At 42.9% G+C, this 19,161-nt stretch overlaps 1 protein-coding gene across 2 annotated transcripts in view; it reads right to left on the bottom strand.

Moving 5' to 3' along the window:
- LOC144770306 (ketosamine-3-kinase-like) overlaps positions 1 to 19,161 on the bottom strand; it is a 502,039-nt gene that overhangs the window by 63,845 nt on the left and 419,033 nt on the right. For both annotated transcript variants that reach the window (XM_078654708.1, XM_078654710.1), the window contains exon 5: positions 3,391 to 3,513. In XM_078654708.1, the coding sequence (XP_078510834.1) occupies positions 3,391 to 3,513 (123 nt within the window). The remainder of the gene's footprint in view (positions 1 to 3,390; positions 3,514 to 19,161) is intronic.

Here is a 19,161-nt window from a genome sequence, read left to right as displayed (position 1 = left end):
TCTGCATTTATAGAAATAAAGGAGGTAACCAGGCAGCTGAGGCTACAACCACTAGTCTGCTAACCCCGCAGTGCTTCCCCAAGATGGCGGACACACTCCAGCCCTTCCGGGGAACCGCAACCGGCTGATTTGAGCCCCTGCCTGATAGAACAGAATCCTCCTGCCCTTGCACCAACAACGTTTCCCCCAGGACAGCAGTGCAGAGCAATAAATCTTTAAAAACGGCGCAATAAGGTAAATACATCGGAATATAATGCAAACAGGGATTTTAAAACAATGGCAGTAACACAGTTAAATGTCGTAAGAAAGCGCTAGCTAAGCTCCCGGCTCACGCCTCAGGAGTCTGGTGGCTGCGCGGGCGCCCAAATGTCTGCATTTATAGAAATAAAGGAGGTGGCCAGGCAGCCGAGGCTACAACCACTAGTCTGCTAACCCCGCAGTGCCTCCCCAAGATGGCGGACACTCTCCAGCCAATCCGGGGAACCGCAACCCGCTGATTTGAGCCCCTGCCTGATGGGACAGAATCCTCCCGCCCTTGCACCAACAACGTTTCCCTCAGGACAGCAGCAGAGCAATAAATCTTTAAAAAACAGCGCAATAAGGTATATAATGCAAACAGGGATTTTAAAACAATGGCAATAACACAGTTAAATGTCGTAAGAAAGCGCTAGCTAAGCTCTCGGCTCACGCCTCAGGAGTCTGGTTGTGTTGCCTATTGCAACAACTGTAAGTATTGTAATCAAAAAGTCTATTGCCTATTTGAAAAGTATTTAACTAAAGTAACTCATTCTGAGAAAGTATATTTTGATACCTTGTTGGCTATGAAAATAAAACAAATATATATTTTGATACAAAACAATTGGCCTAGATTTCAGTTCTTGAGTGTGTGAGACCATTTGCTGACTGAGTGTGTACAACAAATGCTTTACACTGTCCTCTGATACTGCCTTACTGCTCGACCAAGCTACCACTTTAGAGAGTAAGGTTATATCTAACTTTAGCCTCTGCCAAACTTCTGGGGACTGTGGACTCTGTACACACTGTACCTTACTTTGGTCCAGTATATATAGAGCCACTTCCTTACAATCAAGCAATAGGCACTGTTGGCAGTTGATTGGGATCTAATTGTGATTTCAGGCCGACTGCCATGGATCTTGGGTCAGATACAATACATGGTTTCATCACGGTCGAAGATTTTACTTTCTGACTTAGTCTCTGAAATAGAAGTTGAAATCCTCCAGCTAGGCGAAGTTTGAGGCTGCATCCGCAGAAGTCATCTCAAAGTTGGATAGCCGCTGGATGAGGTCCCACCGAAGCCATTAGTTTTAGTGTGAAAAGCGCCATGCAGGAGAATTTCAAAGTTTGCTGCAGATCAATCAATAAGGGTTGTTGGAGCGCAACTACTCACCCGTTAGGTTCTCTAGGTGCAGGGGGAAGCTCCGTTGAGTGTAGGGGTTGTCCAAATAACCAGGTTGTGGGGTCCTTAGTGAACTGGGGGTCAGCAGATGAGGCAGGACATGAGGTCCTAACTGAATGGGGAATTTTGGGTGCATTTCGGAGATGGAGGGGGAGGACGTTCCAGGCCCTCGCTGCAAGGTAGGAGAAGGATTTTCTTCCTGTTCTGGTCCTGTGGATGCAAGGGACGGTGGCAAGCGAGAGCAAGGCTGATCATAGGTGTCTTTTGGGTGTGTGGAAAGAGACATGGCTGTTCAGGTATGTTGGTCCGTTGTTGTGCATGTGAAATCCTCACATTGGGCAGATACATTACACCCCTTCACAGTCAAGATTTATAACTTGACCTCAGTCTTTTATATGGAGCTCAAAATGCTCCAGCGGGGACAGCCTAAAACTGTATCCAATGAAGTCATGTTTAAGTTAAACACATTTGCTGCAATGTTTTTGAAGTCATAACATGTTCTATGTTCCAACTTTTCAGAGTTTCTGGAGCATCTCCTCTTGGTCAGTGCTAGGGCTGCCAGGACATCAGAAACAGCAGTTAGAGGGCCAAAATCACTTAGTCAGAGGACATGACCAGGGTCTGGCTCAGGTCAAGTTGGTACAAGTCAGCTGGGCACTTCAGGAAAAGGCCCCCTGCAGCTTTTTGTGTCCCTGTATCCAAACAAAAGGTCAGCCAACTGAGCTATGGAATCAGCTCCTTTGTCCTGGGTACAAGTGGCAGCACTTTAGGTCTACTCACAGTTCTCAAACAAATTAATATATTAATATACCCTCTAGTTTTTCTCATACAACAGTCAGAGCCTTTTACAGTTAAAATAGCAATAGATGGTCTCACATTGTGGAGTCATACCAGCAATGCATTTCTACATGTACCACCTTTAAATACTAGACAACCTACCTCATAGCCATTATTAATATTTGAAAGAGTTATTTTAATTGGCCAGGCTACAGATGTAAACTGCAGTAGTGGGCCTTAAGCCATGTTTTACTTTGTCGTATTAGTGGATGGCACAATAAGCACTGTAATCCACAGATGATACTTACCTTTCTATGCTTGGGCCTTATAGGAAACTTAAACATGCCAATTAGGATTTAGCAAGTTTTACAAGATTTTAGGTGTCCCAGCACATGCATTAGACCCGATTAGCAGTGTCCTAAGGCACAGAGCCAAAAACCCAGCAGCTTCAGTCTAAAAGAAATGTGGGGGGTAACACGTAAAAAGGGGCACTTTCTCACATTGTGCTAAGCATATAAATCACAGACGCATCCTGGATGTGTTGTATACTTATTAAATTCATTAACCTTTTGCATATTTATGTAGTAGGTTTAGATTAAGAACACAGATTTCACTGATGCAATTTTAGAGTGCACGATCATGACATAAAAGGCCTTTAAAAAATTCTTAAATATAGAAAGATGCTAAGAGTGTAAGTACAGATAGTGCATAAGATGGTTATTTTTATAATTGAGGGAAATATAACACCAATCCTGAAACTGAGTGTTTTTAGCACTTTGTTAATAGGGTACTTTGTTGGAATAAAAAAGAAACACCAAGATCTGATTATTGGAGTGAGCTTTCCATTTTTGATTGACTGTAGATCGTCAGTGCCACTACCTTGACAACCATGCCAGCTGGGGGCAGTCAGCACCCTTTCCTTGGTGGTACTGAGCTGACAAGTGCTTGCACAAGTAAAGGAATCTCCCTTTGTTGGCCACTTGCTAGCTTGCTGGTTGGTTATCGGGTTGTGGGTGTGGTCAACAAATAGATACATTTGATTGTTGGCCCATCATGCTGCAAACATCTATATTAGGCAAAAACTAAACAGAACCCATGATTTCTGTGACTTCACACCACGAGTGGTGTACATTTCTACATACACCATGCTAAAGAAAAAACAAAACTGGCTTTTAAAATAAATGGCTGGTATTTACCTGGAGATGTGCCCAAAGTTCCCTTGCCTCTCTGTCTCCTGACTGCTCCTCCATCAGGTCCATTTGTGGCTCGATCCGCTGGCTTGTAAAGAATGTCACCCAATCACTGTGCCAATCATTAACCTCAAGAAGGAAAAAATAAAGCCATTTTAGTTTAATCACTCGGGACCACATTAATCACACCATGGAGTGTACTGCGCTGTGAAATCCCACTGTAAATTAATCTGAACCGTGGCATGTTATTGATTCAGTTTAGTTCAAAATAGTTTATTTTGATTAAAAGAAAACATTAAAACGTGTACAAAGGCATTATACAACACACATAAACAAGTACAAACTCACAATAGAGGATAATTAAGTTATATGAGATCAGGTAATGGTAATAAGTAATGTTAATCACATGGCAATCAGGCAAGTTAAACGTCAAAGTAAAATGAATTCCTAATTTTGAAAGAAGCAGCTAAAAAAAAGGCTAACCGAATAGAAAATCAAGGGAGACTCTATCATCTGTATATACAGAAATGCTCACCTGAAGCTTTTGAAAACAACAGCTAAGAACATTGATACTAAGTATTTTCGAAGAAACTACATGTAAAATTGACAGAAAATATAAAGTGAATAGAAGTTTGAAATTATTTACAATCACAGGGACACGAATTGGTACATCTTTTCTATGATTTAGTTTTCTCAGGTTGTTCCCTATTCAAGTTTGTCATCTCGGCAAAAGTCCTCTTAACCCAGGTAACATCTCGTGTATTAACCATTCAAGAGCTACTATTTTTATCCGGCCTTCCCATACCAGAACACACCTCGTTGATAGCAACCATTTAACGTCATGCAAACCAGAATAATCGTATGGTTAAGCACAGCAGCTGTATTTGTCCAAATTGAAATACATAGTAATAAAGGGGCAATTTTGAGCAATCTCAGGCCTAGCTCTTGATGATGAATATAGCTTGGTGTAAATTGAGGAACACCTAAAAGTCTTCTACAGTAGTTGTTCTCTTCCTTCTGAAGAGTGGAGGTATCATGGTAACCATCAACATAGCATGCAGTCGAAACACAATTACTTTAGTTTTTTTCGTTTTTGAAAGTATTTTTCATATTGATAAAACATATTGCTGCGTTTAATATCATTATAATGTATATCATTGTTTTATGTATATTTAGTGTATGTTTTTATTGTATTTAAATGTTGTTTTAATATTTGTAAAGTATTCAGATTTTGTAAAATAATTGTAGGGGTGGGAAGTTAAGTTTTTAGGGGAATTCTGCAGGGAGTAATTTATATGTATTTATATTACATTTATTTTTAAATGTAACTTTTATGAGAACAAATTATTTATTGATATTTGCAAAATTACATTTTTGTGAAAATATTTTAGTGTTTTTGTTATGATATTTTTAAAATATAGGTATGGTGTATATAGTATATTATTGTATTTTTGTTTTTAATTTTTTTATGTAATTGTATTGCTTAATTTTACTTGGATTTGTGTTCATTTTGGGTGCAATCTGGGTCTAATAAATGTGGTAAAATAAAATACAATAATTGACAGCGTTAATGTTAAGTAAACTTATTTGAAAATAACTTTTAAAAACAAACAATAGTGCCATACTAAAATTACAGACAATACCAAAAGGTCTTGGGTACATATGGTCAGGCCATGTATTTTGGAAACAATTATAATCAACATCCAGGGCAAAACACAGCGCAATCATCACGGCAATTCCTCCGCTGCAGATGTAGGACGAGGAGGTTCCAAATATAGCACCCTGTAGTCTGGCCACCTCTTCCATATTTTATAAGGTGTCCGGGGACATCCCTACGCCATGATGATGGGGATCTCCAGGCCTATACAAAAATCTAGACCCTTCTTCCATATTACAACCAGTGGCGGAGACTCATTCTTCCATGCCCTGACAATATCCCACTTAGCCAACGTGAGACCAAGGAAGAGCAGGTGGTGCTTATACCTGTTGCCACCCAATCCTTCAGTGATATGGAGCATAAGCAGTCGTGGCGCCAGCGAGATTTCCCACCCTCAGACCTCTGACAGACACATAGTCACCCCTCTCCAGAACCTCAAAAGAGTCGTGCATTGGGACCCTCCCCTGCCTCACAGCACAAGCAATGAGGGGAGGCAATCAGCCCAACACGCAACAGCTTGTATCTGGTAAAGTAAACCCGATGCAAATGTTTAAATTGGATAAGTCACAGGTGGGCTACAATTGCTGCACTGCGTGGGGATTCCAGCGCCTCCACCCAATCGTCCTCATCTAGGGGGCCCAAGTCCAGCTGCCTGGCATCCTGAGTTTTATTTAATGTAGTGGGGGTGTTATTAAGAAGAGCACGATATGGTTTAGTTATTTTATGGTCTCCCAGATCCCCCATAAAGACTCTTGCTTCTATAGGATTAAAATCAGGTATATCTGCTTGTTGTGCTAGGTACGGGGAGAGGGCATGTTAAAGTTGGAGATACCTAAAAAATTGTGAGTGGGGCATGGCATATTCTGTCCGAAGTTCCTGAAAGGACTTCATGGGACAGTGCCCAATGTGTCAATCCTGATGGCCTCCCACCCCCGGAAACCGGATAACTGCATCAATTGTGGCAGTTGTCCAATATCTCTCTCTCGTCAATTTACCCCACCATCTGATCAAGCGAAGCGCTCATTTCCAGGTCATAAAGACCGTCGTAGTTGCAGGTGGCAACTCTCTAAGCTTCGGGCCAGAATATAGGACCGTATGTAGCGGCATGGGAGCCAGCGCTCAACCACATATGCCGGGTCTCGTCTATCGCCATACCACCAGTCATGAAGGACGAGTAAATGTGACGCTGCATAATTGGCCTGGATATCTGGGGTGGGAATGCCCCCACAATAGGTGGACTGGAAGCAGGTCCTTAAGGCCACGCGCGCTGTGCCACCTCCCCAGAGGAACGGAGTAAGGACTGCATTAAGTTGCTGGAACCAAGTCAGCTGTATCGGGTTTGGGTGGTTTTGGAGCTGATATAGAAAGCATGGCAATGAGGCCATTTTAAATATGGCAGATCTACCAAACAGGGATAATGGTAGGTGAGACCACGTATGAACCTGGTCTCCCGTCTGTGTGCATTAAAATCTTTAAGCATAAAATTAGCTAGTGCCATCCACTCCAAGTGGAAAAATGGCAAAAACCTTTATAGCACTTTAGGGTCAGTATCACAGCTTTGAATTGGTAAAATATAATCCAAGCCAACCTGCATTGAATAGAGGCTGTCCCAGACATTTGTGTTTTGCTCTCAGTATAGCTAGCCAGAGAGACAAAGATCTGTCCAGACACACGGGAGCATCGAGTTATAGCCAAAGCAATACCCTTTAAGACTTAGTATAAAGTATACATATACCATTTTTTTAATTCATTTTCTTTTTGTTTAATTTATTGGTTAATTTTTGAATTATTTTTTTATATTTTTAAATATTTGGACAGTGATTTGCGTTTTAATTATTTATTTATTTCCATTTATTTCAAAATGTGTTAATAATTTTGTATTGCTTTAGTTAGATTTTTGTACATTTTTATTATTTGAATGTTTTTATGAGTCATATTGTTTTATGAATTATTGATACTGGTTTTGGTAAGTACATTTTTATTAATATCCCAAAGTCCATCACTTTCCTGATGTGGGTTGTTTTAAGTAGGACAAGTAAATTGGACTCCCACCCAAAGTCCAACACTTTCGAAAATGTGGTTAAGGTTGGAGTGGGAATAGTTACTTTAAAATCCCCTTGTGCCCCCTTGTGCCCCCAAAGTCCAACGCTTCTCTCAATGTGGTTAAGCTTGGAGTGGGAATAGTAAATCTCAACTCTCCTCCCCAAAGTTCAACACTTTTGTCGATGTGGTTACATTTTGAGTAGGAATAATAAATTTGACCCACCACCCAAAATCCAACACTTTCCCCTAAAGGAGCTAAGGGCCTGATTTAAGTTTTTGCAGATGATACATTCTTCATCGACCTGGCAAAGGACTAAATGGCTGCCAAACCAAGGGTACTCCAAATTTAGAAATGATTACCAAGCTGGTGGTTATTTCAAAAGCATAGGTAGAAACTGCAGTCGCAGGGATTCCTGTCATCCCTTTTTTAAGTTTGACGCACAGCTCCGTCAACATGATGGAGACGTCCGTCAAACGTATCTTTTTTTATTAAAAAAAAATACTAAATTAAAAAAATGCTTTCCATCATGGGAGATCTCTACCATGGCAAGGGTAGCATTGAGCAACTTCCACTCCCCCTTACTGCCAAGGTTTTCATGGCAGAGGCGGGCAGTGAAAACTGACCTGCATTTCCACTCATATAAATTAGGTTGGGTGGACATACAGATCCACATCCGATGGCACTTACTCTGTCGGACCATCAGAAGGGTTTAACCATGGCAGTGAAGGAGTAGTCTCTGACGTGGTTAGACAAAATCAAAGGTCCGCCCGCATCTAAATCTAGAGTAAATCCCGGGAGACAACATACTTGGTCAGTAAACAACCAGGCAGACCCTGCTTACCGGACTCCACGGACGACGGACCTCGGAGGACAAGCCTTACAGCTGGGACACTCGGAAGGAGGGCGGATCCTCGGCGACGGGATTGAGAGCCACCCGATGTCACCTGGGCTGTTCGGTGGTAGAAATAAGAGGCTTCCGCGATCACACCTCCTGTGCTGGGAAATACGAGGTGTATGAGACTGCACCTCCGACGACTGCGGACAAGATCCGGTCACGGCAATTAGAAGGAGCGGAACAACCGCGGCGAACGACGGACAAGGTACGAGCACCCTTGCCCCACCGCGCGACACCCCCCTTTAATACACTCTAAGGAGAAACTACTCGGGGGAACTGAGAGCAGACGGAGAAAGCGGCACGCCTGACTCTAAAATGGCGGCCGCTGAAGACACTCCTCACACACACGATCTCCTCGGCAATGCCTACAATTACTAGCAAGAGAGAACAGCAGAGGGGGTTTGACCATACGGAAAGTGAGAGGAGCAATCCCCGACCACGAGCAGAGAAAGAGAAGGGGAAGGAAATGGTCTAACCGCCACATCACCAGCAAAGAACATCAACACAGGGGCATAGACACTGAAAGCGGACTGTGTACACATCACCATCAATTAAACATCAACGCAGGGGCATAGACACTGAAAGGGGACTGTGTACATACCAAAGTAAAAGGGAACTAACTACAGAAGTGGACAGTTAGAAAGTGCACTCCCCCACAGAACAGAAATGGCGGACATCTTGTAATGGCTAGCTCCACCCCAGACTTCTCTTAACTCATTAAGGGATAGTTAACTTAATACCTATGACATGGTAGCGGAACTATAAAGGTATAATTGGAGTATAGCAGAGGAAACAACACTCACCACGAAATATTGTTACCTGATATATTTTCTGATATATCTTCTAATAATGTGACCAATACTGTGACTACCACTGTACACTGGCAAGGGACCAACTCAGATCAAATCATCATAAGACTGACAACAGGAAGTGAAAATGGATGAAAGATTCCGAGGGACGACTGGCCCTAAAGCACAGAGCATAAAGTATCCTTCTACCCTATCCAAAAATGCTGCCAAAAAGTTTAAACATAACACATTGAGAAAAAACCCAGACATACTGTTCGCCGACCCATACTTCGATATAGTTAAAGGCACCATAACGAATGACTTGATTTTCCACACAAATAAAACAGCGAAATGGCGCAATGCCATCACAGAAATGCTGTTCATAAGAAGTATGAAAAACATCCTGCATGGCACAAAAATAATGACTTCTCAATCAAGAAGTTGCAATGCTGAATTATGCATCACTTTATACAAAACGGGAATAGTGCTGATACAAGCTGCCAACAGGGACCTTGAGGAATTTGAAAAGATTTTCCTAACAGTAAAAGAAACTCTGGAGAAACCAAGATACCAACTACTCATGACCCCACATGAAGTCACGGGTGACAACAGTGATACTACAACTAGAGACGTCAACCGACCCGGGGGCCACAACACTCAAACTTCCAGCTTTGGAGATATAACTGAAAGTGTAAAGGCAACCCCAGAGAATAAGACAGAAAGAACAGAGAGGTCTTCCAAGCGGGCAAATGAAGAGCAGGGCCAGGTCCAAAGAGAAGAGCCGATGCCGCCACCAGTCGGTGCAAATCTGCTTGATGAAGATACCTCAGCTCCTAGCGAGTCACTACATGACCCGATACCTCGCTCAAATCTGATATCAGAGTCGGATAGATCCCCACCCACAAATTTACTACTTGGACCACACAACATAGATAACTCTCATGACACCTCAAATAGAATCGAGAACAACAACCCAACCGAAGATACAAATGATGGAACTGTGAGAATGAGAACAGATCAATCACGGAGAAGAACAAAATGCACAACCCGAACTGGCAGGTCTATCCACACCAAGAAATCACCCCGAAAACAGAAAGAATTTAAGGAGCTTCAGAAAATAGTAGGCAACCTGGCACAAGGCTCGATGAAAATCTCACATGCAATCGAAAAGATATGGGAGATGACGGTAAGCAAGCACTCCAAGGTCTTGCATATCCAGAATATAGTACTCTCTGCACAAAAAAGGAATGACGAGATGCCCTTGTCTCAAAAAAATAGGCTCAACAGACCAGACAGGATAAACCCCTCATCAAATGAAGAAACCTTGGCCTTACTCCGAACCTATGAACAACCAGCCCAGGTGAGGGAGGAGAGAATCAAAACTGTACCAATTGATTCTAATAGAACATCCAGAAAGAATGACAGGAAAGCAATCCACCTCAATCTACAACATATCCAGTTAACAGCAACTGAATCCGAAACTGGGAACCTCCTTAACTCGGATAAACCCTTGAATTGCCTTCTACTCAACTGTCGTTCAGCAACTAAACATGCATCAGACATAGCAGCTCTCATCATCAATAAGGAAATCGACCTGGCAATACTTACGGAAACATGGCTAAAGGAATCATCCGCTCCTGCCATTGATCTCCTAGTACCACCTCACTATAACATTGTGAGATTAGATAGGCTAAGGAAAATAGGAGGAGGTATAGCCTGCATTCACCGATCAGAGATAGAGGTCAACCTGATACAAGCCGACCCCTTAGAATCATGTGAATATCTGGGTCTGAATATAAAATCATCAAGCAATCAAAAATGCAACTTGCATGCATTTTACCATCCACCAGGAGATAACGCCAAGTGCTCAGAGCAACTAATAGAGATCATAACGGCCAACTCCAATCCAGAAGTCAACAACATATTCCTGGGAGACTTTAATTTACACTGGGACGACGGCAATGAGAAACTGGTTAATTCGCTTAAAGAGTTCCTCGCCGAACTAAACCTCACACAAGCATGCACCCAACCTACTCACGCGCAAGGAGCGACCTTAGATTGGATTATTTCAAGAAACAAAGAGGCATCAATCCGCGCTATAGACCCATGTGATTGGTCTGACCATCACGCCATAACATTCGTGATTCCCACAGTGAAAAAGGGTAGGACTGTGCAACCCCACAAGTCCAAAAAATTGATCCGAGATATAAAAGAAGCGAACATTGAGCTATTGGCTGAAAGATGCGAGAGAGGCCTAAAGCCACCCAACGACATGCACAATGTAAGCGAGCTGACTGATCACTACTTAACCTCAATTGGAAATATCGTCAATGAAACCATGCCACTAAAGTTGAAAAGGACCACAGATAAGCCAAAGAATCCGTGGTTCAGTGGGTCTCTGAATGAGGACAGGCGCAAACTGAGAACAGCCGAAAGAAAATGGAGACAACACCCTTCCTCACCAGAGCTGAAAGCCCTCAGAAAAATCAGAAAGGAATATAATAAAAAGGTAATCAATTCCAAAAAAGAATTTATAAGAGCAGAACTTGACAATGCCAAAAACAGACCAAGAAAACTCTTTGAGATCCTAAAGCAGCAATCAGATAAACAAGCCAAATCAACTCAAGAGAACTCAAAAACTCCCTTAAGCTGCGAGGAATTCTCCACATTTTTCTCAGAGAAGACCAAAGCGCTAGAGGTAGAGCTCGCAAAGGCCGCAAGTATCCTCCCGACCCAACCTCGGCCGACGAGCGAGGGCGGCATGATAACAGAGAGTAAGTCAAAAAGTGAGACAAAAAATAAAGCAAACTGGGACACATTTGAACTATATGACCATGACAAGATCGCCAAAACGCTGTCCGAAATCAGACCGAATAACCACTATCATGACCCTTTGCCTGCAAAATGTGTAAGAGAAATAAGCCACATTGTGGTTCCAATCTGGACCAAAATAATAAACGCTTCACTGACACAAGGGATCCTCCCTGATTGCCTAAAAACAGGACAAGTAGTTCCAATAATCAAAAAACCGACAGCGAATGCATCAGATCCGAATAACTATAGACCAGTAACTAACATCCCTTTACTGGCCAAACTAATTGAGAAATGCGTGCAGAGCCAATTGAAGCAACACATCACCAAGTTCTCCCTACTAGACGAATGCCAATCGGGATTCAGAACAGGGCACAGCACAGAAACAGCGATCCTGCATATTGTTGATGACGCGCTACAAGCCCTAGACCAAAATCAAGCATGCCTATTGATTCTCCTAGACCTGTCATCTGCGTTCGACACGGTAAATCACGAGGCACTACTGATCAGGCTACAGGACAGGATGGGATTATCCGGAAACGTCCTGAGATGGTTCAACTCGTTCCTAAGAAACAGATCTCAACGATTCCTGGTTAACCAAGCAATCTCACCCCCCTGTCCTAATGCAATTGGGGTCCCGCAAGGCTCAACACTATCCCCAGATCTATTCAACCTGTATGTCGAACCCCTCACAGGCATTCTTCGGAAATCAAAGATATCCTACCACATGTATGCAGACGACACGCAAATATACTTAAAGATCGCCTCCCTTGATGACATAGATCTAATCAATGAGACACTAAGAATGGCTTTGCAATGGTTAACTTTGAATCATCTGAAATTAAATGCCCAGAAAACCGAATTCTTGCTAATTTCACCCCCAAGGAGCCACCCTGAAATAAAGGAATGGACCAAATTGGTGACTGCGCTAAACTGCACACCTACCCTAGTCAACTCAGCCAAATCACTAGGAATCACATTAGATGAGAAACTCGACATGAAAGCCCACATTAATTCAATGGCGAAAAGTGCCCGCTTCCATCTGAGCTACCTAAGAAAACTAAAACCTTTCATCTCAGAGGCAGATCTAAAATTGGCTATACAATCCCTAGTGATATCCAGGATCGAATATGGTTGCTCTACCTTAACTGGTCTACCTAAAACTTCCCCAGCACCACTAAAAGCCTGTCTCAACGCTGCGGCAAGACTCATCACTGGATCTAGGAAATTTGATCATATATCTCCCCACCTGAAAGCACTAAACTGGCTACCTTATGAGGCCAGAGTTCAAATGAAGATAGCATGTATTACTCACAAAGCGGTGCACTATAACACGCCAGGATATCTAGCCAAGAAAATTAAGCTATCGGGAGGAAACAGACCAGGGAGAAGCTCCATGGAGCTGCTGTTGAGACCAGCCTTCTTCCGAAAGAAAAAGACTTATGACCGAGCATTCTCTGGAGCTGCCCCCAGAGTCTGGAATTCACTCCCCCCTAGCATTAGGAAGATTCAAAATATTGTACAATTCAAACGTGAAATGAAAAGCCTAATGATGACTAAATACCTTGTATAGGGAAGCAGACGGATCGCTGGTAGGAACTTTTACATCAACTGAAGGGTGGCCTCCTCATGAATACTATCTCTGACAGGAGACTGACGTCACTCACAAGCCTCGGCTGTATCCGCCAAACTATATAAACTATATAACCTCTACCTCAACTTATCGATTGATAAGGATCGTGATACAAGCTAGGCCTCTATCACCTCTTTTTTGCTAATTGCACATGTGTTTGGAATATATATAGTTAGACACTCTCTATAGCCATAGTTTGTGGTATCTCATATTTATCTGTTGTATATCGATACTGTACTGTAAATGTGTAACCTTCCTCGATGTTAAGCGCTCTGATACCCACGGGTCTTGTTCGCGCTATACAAAACTCTAAATAAATAAATAAATAAATAAATAAATACCTGGCAAATCTAGATACAGTAGAGTACGCGTACCACCAACATTTAACATATAAATCAGGCCCAAAGTTTGGAGCGGATATAGTAAATCTTAAACCCCAAATTCCAACACTTTTCCCTGTTCTACAGTGTGGTTATGTTTGGAGTAGAAAGAGTAAATCTCACACCCCACTCCTACTAAAGTAGAAAACTTTCAGCGACGTGGCTAAATTTGGAGAGGGAATCATAAATTCCAACCCCAAAGTCCAAAATTTCCAATCTCACCCCCCCCCCCCCCCCACACACACACACATAGAACTCGCTCAGCTATGTGGCTGAGTTCAGAGTGGGAATAGTGAATCTCAACCCCTAAGTTCAACACTTTCCACGGTGTGGTTAGGTTTGGAGTAGAAATAGCAAATCTCACACCTAAGAGCCATTATTTCACCATTGTGGCTTACTTTCAAGTGGTAGTAGTACATCTAATGCCCATAAAGTGTTGCCATTAGTAATATTTATAATTTAGTAGTTCACTTAGTTATAGTAATTTTGACTTTAATTAATTTTTAGGGAGGAGGAGCAGGATATGCCTGTTGCTGTCCCCATTCAGGCCCCCGGGACACTGATGTGCAGCATCCTAGTGGTGCCACAGTTGCACAGAAGGGCATCTCCAAGTCAGTAGGAGGAATGTGGCTTTGATGGAACACTGGGATGGCACTGGATCCAGTATGAAATTAATGCTCATGGTAGCCTGAGTGGGATGGTGGTTGCCGGGAGAGAGTGAGGCTGTACTGTGACTCTGGCATTCCAAAGGGGCAGGACTACACAGCGAGGAGACTGTCTGCAACAAGCACTTGATGAGACCATGATCTCCGCTGAGACAGACAAGCGGAGTGACCTTTTGGGGACCGACCTCAGCAGCCAATTTAAGATGACTGCCACTCATCTGCAATGAAAAAATCACCATGGAGGTAAGTGGTAGCAAGGACGTGGCTTATTGGTCCCCTAGTCCCCTGGAGGACACAAGAGGGCCATCCCTGCCCTCTCAAACAGCTCAATAAACGAGGACCCATGGAGTGTAGAGGTGTAATTACTGCCAGGCTACTGTACCAGTGAGAGCGATCATGGTGGGCGACCTTCCCAAAGACTCTAGCACTCTCAAGACACAGCTGAACTTTGCCACCGCAATATCAGTAATAGTAGTGAGGGGACTGCAAATCTTCAACAGAAATCACTTTGAGATAGTGACCAGTGTTGCACAGGCCTACTGCACAGGAGCAAGGAGCAAACTTGGAGTGCCCAGCGATGGCTAATGGTGGGAAGTAAGGGTGTGTCTCCCATGATTAGTGTCCTCTTCCAGACATAGAATAGTAGAAGTGGAGACTCTTGCTGTGAAACGCTAGGCCCACTGCCTAACACGGCCTAGCAATTCCTTCTCTCACAGAGACAGTGAAGATCTTGCTTGGCAAGAAGGAATTTGGCACACAGCAAACACTAAGTTGATAGCCAGCAGCACAGTATTCACCATTGGGGAACAGGCTACATGCAGGATTTCGTAGGACAATGGAGCTTACCCACTCAGTGGCAACTGGCCCCACTGAACAGTGTCGCCACACCGGGGACAACAGCACTGGTGTCTGTCTAGTTCCCATTTTCTGTAGACTATTAAACTACAGGGTGGGGCTGAAGCGGCCGGAGAGCGAGGCCCTGAATGGCAATGTAGAAGTCTAGAATGGAACACTCACTCGAAGATACTTTCGTGAGCTGCTGCAACTAAGGTTGACCCCACCCCCAATCAAGGACCTGAAACAGCTAAGGATATGACCCTCAACTATGATTCCTGCCACCAGTGCAGATGTACATAGCATCTGGTCCTTTATGGAGGAGGTGATCAAGAGTCTGAGAGAGGCCATCCCTCTGAAGTCAAATCTCACAAGGGAGGTAAAAGACATCAAACTGGACTTAGAGTACCTTTGGGGTAGAATATTCACACTTGAATGCGTAGGCGATGCAAGAGAGGAAGAGGCTGAGGCCCTCAAGCAGTAGATAATGTCAATTAAAGGCTAAAACATCAAACTACAGAACCACCTGGAATGCCTGTAAAATAGATCAGGCCGCCAGAATATTCAACTAAGTGGAGTGCCCACAGGGACTAAAGCCCCCAGCATGGAATCCTACATAGAGAAGCTATTCAGTGCTTTCCTGGATGATTCAGATGGTGGAGTGGTCAATCTGGACAGGAACCATACGGCTGAAGCTTCCTCAGCAGGTGTGCACCAACCCCACAGACATACTCATTTGTGTGAGGGTGGAAATCATGGCCCGGGCCCGAAAGAAGAGCAAAGTGACTTTTGAGGGAGCAAAGATCTTTCTATTCCAGGACCACTCACTGATCATGCTACAGAAGTGGAGGTACTTTTGCCCAGTCACAGACTTTTTGAGGGACAAACTAATTCTATACGGATGGGGCCACCATTGCATTTTTTTCAGTGGGAGGATCAGACGTACTAGTTTTGGTATCTTTCAGAGTTCAAATGTATACAGGGTTAGCAAGATCCTGACCACCAGCAGCGGGGCAGCCTTGGAAGGAGTCGTAGGATGGGTACTGGACAACATCCCTCACAAGAAAAGAAGAAATAAACCCAATGCAGCGGATGCGGCACATGAGCGGTTGGTCCTACTGCTGAGCCTTAAGGATGAGCTGCACACATCTGAAGCGTCGGATGACAGCCACATTTGGAGCCCCAGTGATCACCTATGTTTGACTTACTCCCGGAGCGTATCTCAAGAAGTGGTCGAAGTTCTGGACTCGAGGTCCCGGTTGGGGAAGATAGAGACAAATGTAAAGAATGGAATTGAGACCCCTGTACCCGTGCCATGGCGATGAAGCCTGAAAGTGGGGTATGTTCAGTTCCGGACAGGAGTGGTGACAAAGACAATGCTAGTTACGTTTTGTTATACACACGTTTTAAGTTGGGGTTCCTGTTTAAATATGAGTTCCAGATCCATTGCCTCTATGTATCTGGCCACGACTGCAACCCCAGGAGGGAGAGGATGCGGAAAGAGATTGGAGGAATTTATAGCAACATGAAAAGTAAAAAATTGCTCCTTCTCATAAAACCTTTAGCCTCAATACAGGAGGCTTAACGTCCCAGCTAAGTGGCTGGTGATATTGCTCTTACTACATGAGACAAAATGTGAAATAGCTCTGATTCAAGAGATCCGTCTGCTAGGGAAAGATGGCTTCCGACTTTGATTGAGGTGGTTTCTGAGCAAAACTTCTAATTGGACCATGCAAAGAGGGGGGGGATTGGACCATGCAAAGAGGGGTGGGATTGCTACAATGTTATGGAAATACGTTTTTTTTAATTTATAACTCCAATTTGATAATAAATAAATTATCATAAAACACTAGAAAATTCCCAAAAATAACATATTACTAAAACCTCAGTGTAACATCAGGTGACTTATTGAGCCACATTCTGCTTCAGTCCATTTCAAGTACAAACCTAGTGAAGTGGCTAACTGATCAAGTAATCTTTACGTTTTTTAGGTTTGTATTTGATCTGAACACTCCTTCTTCGTGGCATTCTCTCCCCTTCATTGAAAACCTGATTAAGAACTTCTACCCATAACTGGCATCCCAAATCCCCACATTTTGTGATTCTGCTCCTGTTCAATTGTTTCTGTTTTTACAATGTTACTCAACCCCACTTTACTCCGAGCACTTCTTTGTGATCAAGCTACTTGGAGAATCACTACCTATGACCTGTTCCTATGCTCTCACATAATCACCCATATTGAACTTCTGACGTTCAATTTGATATTACTGTTGTGTCGCCAAACATACTGATCCTGCTTGCTTTTAACCCTCTCAATTATTAGTAAATTGCCAACCCTATCGGTTTCCATTCTTCCCATCCATGCTGGTGTAAGCAAGGTACAAGGTTATCTTCTCTTCAATAACCTGGCAGGAGTTTCTTTAGTCCCTAAATGTGTTGTTGTTTTATAACTCCACAGTGTTTTCTTCACTTCCTGTGTCTGGTCCAAACCTCTATACAGCCAACTGTACACTTTTAACAAACGCTGTATTAAAATGCGCAACATGACCCTTATTGCACAGATGATTGAATGCCATTCTATAATGATTGATTCCTTCAATTCAAACGTCAGAAATTTTTCAAATTCTTCAGAGATAAACTGGGGCCAATTATCAGTCACCATTTTCTGTTGACATTCTTATGTTTCAAAAACCTCCTCACAAAAACTTATCAAATTAGACAACTTAACTTCTTTAAAAAATGTGACTTTTAGACCACCAGAAATGAAAAATCGATCATAACCACAGCATATCTACCTTCCAATCCTGAACAACCAAAAGAATGCAAATGTCCAATGATACTTTGGCCCACAGTTTCTTGGAATATTCAACCATAGTTAATGGTGGCTTTTTAACTCCATGTTACTCGTCACTGCACATGTAAGCCTTGTAATCCTGAACAAATCTGTCAATCTCCTGATCAATGGCAGGCCACCAAAAATCAACATGTGTTATCCGCTTCTGAACTGTAATTCCACCATCTCCCTCATGCAATAAAGTCAGCAGCCTACTACGCTAATCCACAAGGGCAACCAGCCTATCCCCTGTTCTCATTACTCCATATAGCACAGATAATGCAACCCAAACAGTTTTGAAGTCACTCAAATTGGAACGGATGCTAGCTTCCACATTGCTGCTACCACCTTTAATTTCCCTTATGAGAGACCGCATGACCCCATCACCCAACAAGCTTGTTTCCATTCTTCCTTAGAAGTGGCTCTTTTACAAGAGTTTTCAATGTCTGCTACAACCCATCCATCATCATCCGCAAAATCCTTTTCCAACAATGGTAAGCAAGACAAACAGTCCACATTTATATTCTTTGTAGCCAGCATGTATTTGATCGTGAATGAAAACTCTTGGAGCCTAAATATCTACTTAGCAATGTGGGGTGTCGCTGTACTGGTCTCTTGTGTGGAGAACAGATCCACTAAATGCTTATGATTGGTACGCCACTCAAATGACATACCACAGACATACGTCCTTAGAAGCTCACCGACACTCTTCTGACCACACCTTTCTTCAACGCCCCCCAAGTTTAAACTCCATCAGTACACGATTGACAGATTTGGCATAATACTCAGTCTAAGAAAGGAACATAATTGGTCTTTATTGACCAGAGAACATGCATCTTTCGATGGCTACCACCAATTTCAGGTTTTTTTTGTTTTACTCCACTACCGGACAACGTCTACCCCAAATACTCTACTTCTATTACACCAAACCTGAACTTTTCAATGCTCACAGTAAGACCAGCTTCTTTGAGGTTAGCCAAAGTTATATGTGTAAAACCCGAACATACTCATCATGATTCCAGCTATAGGTGCACATGGTGATAGGCATTGGATAAGTATACAGGGAGAAATACTTATCCCCTTTACACACATCAGCTTTTCACTACTGTGCAGAAGAGAGTGGCTATATACCCATATATCTTCATTCAAAACCCTTAAGTTGACACTCATTCAAATATCACCATTGGTCTTCTTGGCTAACACTAATGGACTGAGCCATTCAGATAATTCTATTCGT

The sequence above is a fragment of the Lissotriton helveticus genome, chromosome 7 (genome assembly GCF_964261635.1).
Source record: "Lissotriton helveticus chromosome 7, aLisHel1.1, whole genome shotgun sequence".
NCBI classification, from domain to species: domain Eukaryota; kingdom Metazoa; phylum Chordata; class Amphibia; order Caudata; family Salamandridae; genus Lissotriton; species Lissotriton helveticus.
The sequence above is the reverse complement of the archived record's forward strand: the minus strand, read 5'-3'. Positions and strand labels throughout refer to the sequence as shown.